The sequence below is a fragment of the Peromyscus leucopus genome, chromosome 1 (assembly GCF_004664715.2).
Source record: "Peromyscus leucopus breed LL Stock chromosome 1, UCI_PerLeu_2.1, whole genome shotgun sequence".
Lineage (NCBI taxonomy): Eukaryota > Metazoa > Chordata > Mammalia > Rodentia > Cricetidae > Peromyscus > Peromyscus leucopus.
In genome coordinates this window covers 18734669-18747213 of record NC_051063.1, presented here as the reverse complement: position 1 = coordinate 18747213, position 12545 = coordinate 18734669, and the positions used below count along the sequence as shown (strand labels likewise).

Genomic DNA, 12545 nt, shown 5'->3' with positions numbered 1-12545 from the left:
AGAGTCTGGCTGTGCGGCGCGTCGTGGTGACGTCATCAGCGCGGCGCTGACTGGATCCAGTCGCAGGAAGTCTACTGTGGCAGCTTTCTTCCCGCTGAGGGGCTGTGTACTGCCTATCGGTGGCATGTTACCGGCTATGAAAACTGTGGCGGCGGAAGAGGAGTACGCGGAGGAGGACTGTCCTGAATTGGTTCCCATTGAGACCAACAACCAAGAAGGAGAGGAAAATCTTGACTTCTTCATTAAGATTCCAGTCACAATTATCACCGGGTACTTAGGTAATTAATGGTCGCTCGGAGAAGGCCGTGACCTGTGCTCTCGGATGGGGGGGTCTGCCGTGTCTCTCAGGCACCCGGGCCTCCCGGCCGAGGACGAAAGTCTTCGAGGTAGGGGCTGGGGTCTCTTTCCCCTCGCGTTTTCCAAGGCGGTTTTGAAACCCAGACTCACCATACTGTCCTTGTCGCCTCGTGATACGCTGGCTTCTTACCTTTGTGCAGCTCATCCACCTCAGTTTAGAAGGAAAATGATAAAATGTCATCTGAGTTTGTTTTTTCAGCTGAGAGAAAAAAACAAAACAACAAAACCGACAGTCTATTGTTATTAAAAGATGCCCTGATCAAGAAAAAAAGGAAGGAAATAAAAAGATGCCCTGTATGCAAGATGCTCTCACCCTGCTTAGCTTGGGAGAGTCCACTGCACAGGACACAGCAACCAAACTCTCAGCCATTAGTGGGAAGTTTTTACCTGTCGTAACCTGCCCCCACCCTCTTTTGGAGGACTGCTTGCAAAGCCCTGCAGGACAGCGGAGTTAGAGTAAGATCTTTGCCTTGAACACTTCCTTAAGCTGGGGCTACACAGGGGATACCCGAAAACACAGATTTTCCAACACAGTGCAGTTTTTTGAAGGACAGTTCACGTGCTTATCTTTCGTTGGGACCGTTTCCAAATATCCTTTTAAAACAGTATAGGTAACAGAGGACAACAACAAATGACTAAACATGTGACTAACTCATCCCTGTGTGCTCCAAGAGACCTGGCCCTCCTTTTACATCTGACTAAGAAATCACTGGTGCCTTTCATCACCAGTTTTTTTTTTTTTCTTCTTCTAGAGTCAGACCGAGTATATTCTAGATTTTACTAGATTTCATAAAGGAATAGTGTTTTGAATTCAGAGGCTAGTCCACAGAAGTTGAGCACATTCCTTGTTCAAAGAGCACACTTCAGACTTGCCCCTCTGTCTGTCCACATTTTGTTTACTGGTATGTGAAAGGAACAGTCAGGTAATGGTCTGAAGCTTGGGGTCAGGACTAACCCCAGCAACCTCCTTGTTGCTGGCTGAACCTAGGGACAGTGTGCCTCCTCTGCCATTTTTTTTTTTATTTTGGAAATAGTGGGAACACTGTTGTGCCTGCAGCCTACGTTTTCCTTCCTATTTCTCCGGCTCCCACCCTTTAGTTTCATTTCTGTATAGTTTCTGTTTTGATGTCCTACAGACACTCCAGACTTCACATGTCCAACACTCCATACACTAATATCTCCTCAAACCCTGCTCCTGAGAATCCAAACCGCCTGCAACACTAACGGTGTCTCCTAACTACAGTAGTACCGAGTCTCCCAGCTCCTTCATGTAGCCGCGTGCTAGTCCGACTGATCTTTACAAAGTGTTAGTTTGATCACGTCACACTCTTTAGTGTCTTCTACTTGGGTGAAAGTTCAGGTTCCTTAGCAGGAATTCAAGGACCTTTGTGGTTTGGTTCTTGCCTACCTCCCTAGCCTGTCAGATGGCCCAACATATTGAACTCATCTTACTTTTTTGTTTTTTTGAGACAGGGTTTCTCTGTGTAGCTTTGTACCTTTTCTGGAACTCACTCTGTAGCCCAGGCTGGCCTTGAACTCACAGAGATCCTCCTGGCTCTGCCTCCCGAGTGCTGGGATTAAAGGCGTGCACCACCACCGCCCGGCTCATTTTACTTTTTAAAGCAGTGGTTCTCAACCTTACTAATGCTGCAACCCTCTAATGCAGTTCCTCATGTTGTGATGACCCCCAAACATAAAATTATTTTTGTTGCTACTTTATAGCTGTAATTTGGTACTGTTATGAATCATACTGTAAATATCTGATTTACAGGATGCAGGATGGTCTTAGGCAATTCCTGTGAAAGGGTCTTTTGACTCTCAAAGGGGTCATGACCCACAGGTTGAGAACTGCTGTCTTAAAAGTACCCCTTGGAATATTTCTTCCTGTAACTGCTCTGACTAAATAGCCCTCTTAAGTTCTCCATAGTATTTTGTATGTCTCCTCTTAAATGATCAACTTGTGACAAAATAGCTTCCTAATTTATATCTAAGTTCTCTACCCATCCCCCTTCAACATTTTTAAGCTCTGTGGAGGCAGAGCCTTAAATTTGATGCACAGTAGATACTTTGAATGAATGTAGACTATATCTTGATGTCTTTTTTTCATAATGTGGTTAATTACTAAAATAATAATTCTTCGGGGAAATCTCCTACATTCATGGCTTTCAACTTTGTCATTGGCCTGTACATAATTATGTTCAGGGCCTCTTGATTTAAGACTTTCCTTATGGTTCTGTGTTCTTAAACCTGTCTCTCCTTCATGCCACCCATTTATGTTGAGCTTCACAGCATTTTTAAAAACAAAGTGTCATCTCTTCAAAAACTCTTCAAAGGAAAATGACCTAAACATTGAAGATATCAGTATCCTGTACTCCCTGACTCTATCTTACTATACCCTAGGAAACTTGCAAATGTATTTACGTAGACATGTGTAAACTATGTGTAAGACTCTAGCATTACTGCTTGTGACAGTAAAACATTGGAGACACTCAAAATGTCTGCCTACAGAAAAGTGAATGATACATTCCAATAACTGAACTACATTGCTGTGCAGTTAAGGGGTTGTTGATTTTTTGAAAATATATATTCCATTATGAACTTTGGAATCTTTGGTTCACATGATTAATGTTTTTCTTTTGCTTGAGATGAACAAACTAGGTTTCTTATGCCACCTGCTGGATAAAGTTAGTGTAGTTTTCCGAATGTCTCTACTGAATAGTCTGTTGTGTACTATCTCTGCATCCCATTTTATGAAACCAGTTTTATAGTAATAGACTGCTTAGACATACTAAAAGTAGCTTTATAGTCAACCTGAATTTATAGCTAGTTCATGGACGTTGCAATAGGTTGAATAAATTTAGGGAAGTAACCAAGTATTTTTACTTGAGAAAGGGGGCATCATGAAAGAAATCTACATATTGTTTATTTTAGAAGTGACATTTCTTAGAAACCATAATTCATTATTTTTTCATTAGGCATAAGTTTTAGATGTTCTTTGTTGCTCTATTATTAGCTACAGACATATTAGTCATATTAAGTTAGAAAACTGACTCAATTTGTAAGATTATTTGTAAGTATTTATAAAATATACATAAGGAATATTATGATAGTTTTCAAAGATTGTTCTAATCTCTCCTGTGAAGTCCTCTGTGCTATTGTTAGGTATGTCTTGAAAATTAGTCTCTGAGTTTTGTTGCTTTAATATATTTCATAGGTGCTGGAAAGACAACACTTCTGAACTACATTTTGACAGAACAGCATAATAGAAAAATAGCAGTTATTTTAAATGAATTTGGAGAAGGTAAGTAAAGTTCATTAACTGTCGTGTTGTAATAATATTTGGGACCCTTTATTCTACTGGTAAATTGATACTCTGTACTTAAAATCAGAGCAGATGCTAATATGAGGCCATTATTGAATAGTTTCAGAAAATTAAAATTAATTTTTATTAAGCTAGCCTGGAGTGTGCAGTACAGTGGAAGCTAGCCTGGAGTATGTATGCAGTGTAATGGAAGCTAGCCTGGAGTGTGCAGTGCAGTGGAAGCTAGCCTGGAGTATGTATGCAGTGTAGTGGAAGCTAGCCTGGAGTATGCAGTGTAATGGAAGCTAGCCTGGAGTGTGCAGTGCAGTGGAAGCTAGCCTGGAGTGTGCAGTGCAGTGGAAGCTAGCCTGGAGTGTGCAGTGCAGTGGGAGCTAGCCTGGAGTATGTATGCAGTATAGTGACAAAAGGCAACAAGAGAGACCCTGCCTCAGCCAGTCGAGAACCACCTCCCAAAAGTTTGACCTCTGCATATAGTCTGTCCACATCAAACACAAGCCCTTCCTCCATACATAATAAGTACATTTAAAGAGACTGATTGATGGATGGATGGATTGATGGATTGTGGTGTAAGGTTTCCTGTATGCTAAGAAAGTTCTCACTCTAGTCTCTCTCTGAGCTATGCTTTTAGCCATTAATAATTGGAAGATTTCTTTGTTTTTTCGAGACAGTTTTTCCGTATAGTTTTGGTGCCTGTCCTGGATCTCACTCTGTAGCCCAGGCTGCCCTTGAACTCACAGATATCTGCTTGGCTCTGCCTCCCAAGTGCTGGGATTAAAGGCATGCGCCACCAGCACCTGGCTGGAAGATTTCTAATAGTCCTTTTCAAGCTTTTTATTAATAGGTATTTTCTTGTATATTAGTTAATAATATTATTTCTTACTGGTTTTCTTCATTTTGTATGGTTTTGCCTTTTGCAACATCCTCAGTATTTTTTAATGTTTTATATAGCCTAGTATTATGTGATACTCTACCATCACCCAACTGAAATATGAACAGAAAATACATAGATGAAAAATGAAAAATTTTTTTCTATTTGAAACTTTTTTGGGGCATTGTTCCATTATATGTAAAACATCTAAAATCATTCTTATGATACACATCTCATGTATACTTATTTCCCAGGTAAACTTTACTAAGAGACTTTTTCATTTGAATAATAGTCTAATTTTTTAAGTGATTACATGATACTTTGGCTAAAAACCTTTGTCAGAATGAAGTAGTGTTTTTATATATATTTAGAATCCTGTGTAACCTTAGAACAGAAACCACCAACTTAGTGAGGAATTAAAAGGAAAACAATCTCATAGAAGGTTGAAGAACATACGAAACCCAGTATTTAAAAAGCCTATCAGTATATTTAGAAAGTTTTCAATGGATAAGAAGAAAAAATATTTTTTTAACAGCTCCTCGGTTAAGAGATAGAATTAGACAAGTTAGCGTCTGAAGGAGGAAGGAGATGTAGTTATTAATTTTGGATTTGTCTTCTTAGAACTTAAATTATTTAATATTTTGTAAATATTTTATGTATATAAGTGTTTTGCCTGCATGTATGTTTATATACTACAGGAATGCCTGGTGACTGGAGAAGAGGGTGTTGGATCCCCTGGAACTGGAATTATAGCCAGTTGTTAGCTGCCATGTGGGTGCTGAGAATCCAGGTCCTCTGCAAGAGCAACAAGTGTTCTTAACCTTTGAGCATCTCTTCAGCCCCTAGTTGTTAAAGTTTTTAATTTGTGTGTGTGTGTGTGTGTGTGTGTGTGTGTGTGTGTATGGAGGCTCTTTGGAGGCTAGAAATGGACCTTGAATCCCCTAGAGCTGGAGTTATAGGTAGTTTTCAGCTATCCTATCTAATGTGCAGTGTGTGTGTGCTAGAACTGAACTCTGGTGTTCTGCAAGAGCAGCAAATACTTTTAACCACTACCCAGTCTGTTCAGCCCTTGTTTATTCACATTTTTTAGATAAGGTCTCACTGTGTAGCCCAGGCTGATCTGGAAATTGCCCAGTTGTATCTTAGATCTTTCTGCCTCAGGCTCCCAAGTGTTGGGATTGCAGGTGTACACCATGCCTGGCTTATTTAAATCTTAATAGAAAGAAAAGTGAAAATCTTCTAGAGTACCATAATATGAGTATTTACTGAATTAAATACTGACTTTAGGTTTACTTTTTGTTGTTCAAAAGAAGAGAGATTCTGGCTTGCATCACTGAAGAGTCATCTATATTCTTGAGACTTGTAAGCTGTTAATAGAATTTGAAGTTTTGTGATTGATTTAGAGTTATGAAAGAGTACATGTTCTAAGCTATAGTTTCTGCATTGGAATCTACTCTGTTTCTAAACATCTTCCTCTTGTTTTTGCTTGGCTAGTGAACATAATCTAAAGGCTGCCTGTTTCTGTTTCTAGGAAGTGCAGTAGAGAAATCCTTATCAATCAGTCAAGGAGGAGAACTCTACGAAGAGTGGCTGGAACTTAGAAATGGTTGCCTCTGCTGTTCAGTGAAGTAAGGAGCACGTTTACTGTGTGCTTGCTGACTGACTTAGGATGTCTCTTGATTATATTTCCAGCTTTGATTTTTCTGTGTAATTTAACTGAATTTACTTACATAGCTTGTACCATTGTATTTTTGGATAGGATATACATTCATTAGATTGTGCTTTCTTTAAGTGTTTTTTGCTATTATTTTCAGTTTGTTCTAATGTTCTTATTCTTTTTTTTTTTTTTTTTTTTTTTTTTTTTTTGTTTTTCGAGACAAGCTTTGCGCCTTTTCCTGGAACTCACTTGGTAGCCCAGGCTGGCCTCGAACTCACAGAGATCCGCCTGCCTCTTTGCTTTTAATGTTCTTATTCTTTCATTGAATTTTTTTTTTTTTTTTTTTTTTCGAGACAGGATTTGTCTGTGTAGCTTTGGAGCCTGTCCTGGAACTCCCTCTGTAGACCAGGCTGGCCTGGAATTCACAGAGATCCACCTGTCTCTGCCTCCTGCTGGGATAAAGGTGTGCGCTACCACTGCTGGCTCTTTCATTGAATTTTTAAAAATTATTTTCAGAGTCTTATTTCACATGTTAAAAAAAAGATTATTCTGAATTTAATGTGTCATTTATCTTATTTCCAAGTATTCAACCTCTTTTTTTCTTTAAAAAGTTTTTATTTTATGTGTATTGGTATTTTGCCTGCATGTGTGCCTATGTACCACATTCATGCATGGTGCCCACAGAGTCCAGAGAGGGTGCTGAATGCCTTGAAACTGGAGTTACAGACAGTTGTAAAAAGCAAATTGAACTCTGGTCCTCTGGAAGATCAACAATTGCTCTTACCCACTGATTCATCTCTCCAGCCCCTAAGTATTCCGTCTCTTTCAACTAAAAAAATAAGTTTACTCTCATAAGAGAGAGTAACTGTGGGCTGGGAAATGTCTGTGGTAAGTGCTTCCTACAGAAGCTTGAAGACCTGTGTTTAAAACCTCAGTATCAACATGGAAAGTCAGGTGTGGCAGTGTGAGCTTGTAATCCAGTGCTGGGTAGACAGGGAGACTGGTAGATCCCAGAAGCTTACTTACTGGGCAGTCTAGCTGGTGAGCTCCAGGAGCAAATGAGAGACCCTGTCAGAAAAAAATGAGGTAGGAAGCCATTGAGAAAGACACTCAACATTGGTATCTGTCCTCTGCATGCGCACATGCCTACACATGCAAACACAAAAGAAAGAGAGAAGATTCAGCTAGTCCTGGTTACACAGATTCGTAATCCTAGCTACTTGAGAGGCTGATGCAAGAGGATCCCAAATAAAGGCCTACCTGAGCTACCAAGTGAGCCAAAGCTAGCCTGGGCAGCTTAATGAGATCCTGTCTCAAAATAAAAAGTAAAAGAAGGACTGGGAACATAGCTCAGTAGTAGTGTGCTTACTTAGCATATGTGTGGCTCCGTGTTCAAATCCCAGTATCAACACATAAACACACAGAGAAACAGAGAAAAGAACCTTATGTTAAGTTACTACTTAAGTTTTCATGGGCAGTTTCTTTTTAGTTTACTAAGCTACCATCAGTCCTAGAAGAGTACCTGAAATAAGAACAACTCAGATAAATTATCTGATAAACTCTTGGATAAATGATAATAATTACTACACGTGCTATTGATTTTTCTATATTATAGTGAATTAAATTTCTCCTGCATTATTTACAATTGTAGATGTTTGAAACTGAGTCAAACTTTTTGGAAAGAGGAAATAGTTATAAAGATTTTTTTTTAACCAAAAGGCACCACATTCAATACTTACCTTAACTTTTGGTATTATGGGAATGAAAAACAGGTAATAAAAGTCTGTAGTCCCACCATTTGGGAGGCAGAAGCAGGAAGATTGACAGTTCCAGCCCAGGTTGACTGCATAGTGAGAGGCTGACTTTTTTTTTTTTTTAAGAAAATTACAATGTACCCTAGTTCAGACTAGAGTTAAAAGGTATGCAGTGACAATATCCTCCTTTAATTTTATTAAGAACTACTCTAGACAATAAATTTCATCATTATTTATACTGGTTTTCTTTTATAAAGCTGTAAAATAAATACTGACTTTTGTTAGATAACATCCCCTTTGCTTTTAGGTTTTGTTTTGTTTTTTGGTGTGTGTGTGTGTATGTACCTGAAAATATTTTTGTGTTGTGTTGTGACTATTTTAAAATGTTTAGGTAGTCAGTTATTACTGTTTTTGGTATTCTCAGGGACAGTGGCCTTAGAGCTATAGAGAATCTGATGCAGAAGAAGGGGAAATTTGATTACATACTATTGGAGACCACTGGACTAGCAGATCCTGGTAAGAAATGATATTATTAGTAACCAGCATTTAGTTCTTTGATACCTTAGAGAAATAGTTAAATGAGATTAAAGCCTTATTATTGCATATATTTGTGTGATGTACATCCATATATGTGTGTGTAGCCAGATTTCTAAGCTGTCTTATTAAATAAAAAACACAGAGCCAAATATAGGGATGAAAGCCTTAGATCAGGGTAATAGGGAAAGCCACCAGCCTACCTTACCTCACCAATTCTGCAGCTTCCAAATGCACGACTTTCTGTCTACCCAGGCTTTATTGCCTTGCTTTTCTGCCCTCTCACTGGCTCTTAGCCCAGCTACCTCACTTCCTCTTCCTACACAGCTCTATCACTTTCTGTCTGTCTGTACAGACCTCCAGGTCTCTATGGTTGGTACTGGGATTAAAGGTGTATGTCACCACGTTTGACTCTGTTCCCTGGTGTGACTTGTGTTCCCTAGTGTGGCCTTGAATACACAGAGATCCTGCCTGCTAAGGGATTAAGGGCGTGTGCTACCACTGCCTGACTTTCGTGTTTATCTAAAATGTCTTGCTATTTCCTCTGATCTCCAGGCAAGCTTTATTTATTAATGAACAAATAAAATATCACCACATGTATGCATATTCAAATGTGTGTGGGATTTTTACCTTGGGTATTGACGATGCGTAGTCTCTCAATGAATTAAGAGCTGAGCTTGTCACTTTTGCTGGTCTGGCTATCCAGCTTGCTTCAGGAGTTCCCTATCTCCACCTTCTCTTTGTTTACTTCCCCATGAAGAGTTACAGGTGACTGACCATGCCCACCAGCTTTTCCGTGGACAATTCAGGTCTAGTCTTGGCTCTTGCTTTACCTGTTGAGCATTTCACCAGCCCTAAAGCTTCACTGTGGGTTTACTTTTTGTTATTGTTCAGGGGAGAAGAAATTCTGGCTTGTGTCCTGTAAGAGTCATCTGTGTGCTTCTTGAGACATTTAAGCTGTTAATAGAATTTAAAGTTTTGTTAATTGATAGAGTTATTGGCAGGAATAAGTTATTTTTATAAAGATTTATTTTTATGTGGATGTATGTGTGGGTGTTTGTATGAGTATGTGCCATATGTATATAGCATATGGTGCAGATATATGTGCATGCAAAATACTAGTGCACATAAAATTTTTTTAAAAAAATAATTAGATCCCTAATGTTTGCAAAATACATCAAAAGTCACTAGGGTCAGGCCTCAAATAGTTATGGTCTGGTAAAAATGTGGGAATTTGTTTTTCTTTTTAGCCATTTTTCCCCTATACTTTAAGGATGTTTTCATTTTTTTTATTACTGTAAATATTTTTTCTGTCAAATTATTTGGTTCTATATTAATGAGACCAATTTTCTTCATAATGAATTTTATTTTGTTCTTTTAACTAGTCTGATTTTCTTTTTTAAGTCTTACTAATTTGTTTATATATTTATGTTTACAAGGGAAGGGGGCTGGAGGGGGTGATGGAGGCAGAGGGAGAGAAAGTGAATGACTGTGACTAAAGAGAGTGAATCTGAATATGCTGTGGTACACGTCTGCGGGAGTTGCCTCTCCACCATGGTGGCCAGTTGTCTCTCTTCACCATGTGGGTCCTGGTTTGGCAATGTGCACCCTTGCCTGTTGAGCCATCTCTTGGGCTTCTGATTTCTTTTTTACTGCTTTTGAGTACCTTGCACATCCTAGGTAGGTTCTCCACCACTAAGCTGTACCCTTAGCCCTATTTTAATTGTTCTGATTTATCTTTTGCAGCTATGTTTACTCTGATAATCTTTTTTTTTTTGTCTTTTTCTGGAGCTGAGGACCGAACCCAGGGCCTTGCACTTGCTAGGCAAGCACTCTACCACTGAGCTAAATCCCCAACCCCTTACTCTGATAATCTTATGTTTTCCTTATGTCAATAATTGCCCTCATATTTGTTTCTTATCTGTTTTTTACTATTGTAAATTAATTTATTGGTTAAACAATGGTGATATTAAATTGATTCCAAATATATTTCATTAGTGATACAAAGCCTCAGAATATTATTTTGCTCTTTTTTTGACCTTCAAGCTTGTTTTTGTATTGTATTGCTTTCATATTTTTTTCTATAAATAGCTACTTCAAAGTTTTATTTGATTTCTTAAATCGTTTCCTTGCAGAATGAATCCTTTGACATTTGTTGTGCTATTAAGTTACTCCATTCTTTTTCCCTTCTTGGCATTTATCTGTATTTGTTTTCCTCTGCTGAAATCACATATGTACTTTTGTACCCCAGATGGGAGGTCAGATGACTTTCCTTTACCTGTGTTCATTGATGAGGAATTCCTTTTAATATCTTCACTATCTTATCCTAATTTTTTTTTTTTTGAGCCCCAGTTTGAAAACTGGGTATTATTGGGACACCTGAAATGAGAAGCTAGTGGAAATGAGTGACTAGACAGACAGATGAGGTAAAATGGCTATTAGCTTCTGCCCTCGAATATCCAGTGTGGCTATCTTGGGTTTGTTCCACTCATCTGGTAGTGCATAGCCAGCCCTTGTTGTGGGTCATCATTAGACCTCAGAGCTCTTGTTCCTTTTGCCCATGGTCCCACAAAGAAAATTCCCCTGACACAGAAGTATTTGTGGTTATCATTGACCTCCCCCCCCCCCCATTGCTTTCCAGTTAGTCCTACGTCTTGCCTTTGGGGGAGATGTTTCTGATAAGTAGTAGGATTTTGTAAACTGTTCTTCTGCAACCTCTCTTGTGGGTGGAAATTGAGTTAGTAAAGATCACAGTAACACACTGTCTTAGCCAGGTTCTTTTACTGTGAAGAGACACTATGGCCACAGCCACTCTTATAAAGCAAAGCATTTAACTGAGGCTTGCTCATAGTTTCAGAGGTTTAGTCCATTATCCTCTTTATCAGGAGCATGGCAGCACACAGGCAGACATGGTAGTTGAGAATTCTACATCTGAATCTGAGGGCAACACAAAGAGCGAGACACTGGGCCTGGCTTGAGCATTTGAAACCCCAACGCCCATCCCTGGTGACGCACTTCCTCCAAGGCCACGCCTCCTAATCCCTGTCAAGTAGCAGCGCTCCCTAATGACCAAGCATTCGACTAGATTAGCCTGTGGGGCCATTCTATTCAAACCACCACACTCACAGAGAACTTTGTTTCCAATTTTGACTATTACACTTCTAAATTTATGGTTAGGGAATTGATCTTTTCTTATTATTTGGTTGTTCTGATAACATTTTGATATTTTAAACATTTTTTTGTTTGTTTTATCAGGTTTTGAAGAAGGGAGATTCTATAATGTAGTTCAGAATTTCTCAGCCTTGACACAAATGATGTTTTGAATGACCAGTCATCTTCTGTGAGGGGTGTATCTTGAGCATTATAGAATGTTTAACAGCACTCCTAGTTCTGCCTGCCAGTAGCATATTCCTAGAAGCAACCAAAATTATCTTCAGACATTGCCTAATATTCCGTGGGGAGAAGAATCACTTACTCCATTTCCTCAACTTTACTGTTCCTGAGCACCTACATCTATAGTTCAAATAGTTCTTTCTTGTGCATCCTGTAAGGATTGTATCAGATGTAAATGATATTTAGAGTAAAAACTGTAATACACATTTACAATTCATCCTCTTAAGAAGTAAGGCTTAAAGCCATTTATATTTGAATAAAAAGCAGTAAGGTTTTAAAGTTATGAAAGTATGATGCTAACATACCTATGTCTTTGGCTAAGTAAATAAATTAATACTTTTTTGTATCTTATTGTTTGGTGTCATGATGTGCTAAATTTACTTTCTTCTCCTTTATTAATTAAAACCATGTTTTTAGCCAAGAAAGTGGAAATAATTCTTATTGGCAATTCAGTTGTTTCTCGCTTAGGAGACTGACACTCTCCAGTTCTTAGCTAAATAATTGTCATGGTAAAGTAATTTCCTTGAAGAGGACAGACATTGATTCTGCTCCTGTTACTCACAAATCCTATTTCAGTCAAATTGGAAAACTATTAAGTTTTTGGGAAAAAATCAATAGGTATCAGGAAACCATTAGATCTTGTGGCCCTTGCTATATCTT

At 38.6% G+C, this 12545-nt stretch overlaps 1 protein-coding gene across 1 annotated transcript in view; it reads left to right on the top strand.

The window, feature by feature from the left end:
- Cbwd1 (COBW domain containing 1) overlaps positions 1 to 12545 on the top strand; it is a 44072-nt gene continuing 31527 nt past the window's right edge. Inside the window, exons 1-4 of the mRNA XM_028894127.2 lie at positions 1 to 278; positions 3572 to 3658; positions 6079 to 6175; positions 8383 to 8474. Coding sequence (XP_028749960.1) covers positions 125 to 278; positions 3572 to 3658; positions 6079 to 6175; positions 8383 to 8474 — 430 coding nt within the window. The 5' untranslated portion in view covers positions 1 to 124. The remainder of the gene's footprint in view (positions 279 to 3571; positions 3659 to 6078; positions 6176 to 8382; positions 8475 to 12545) is intronic.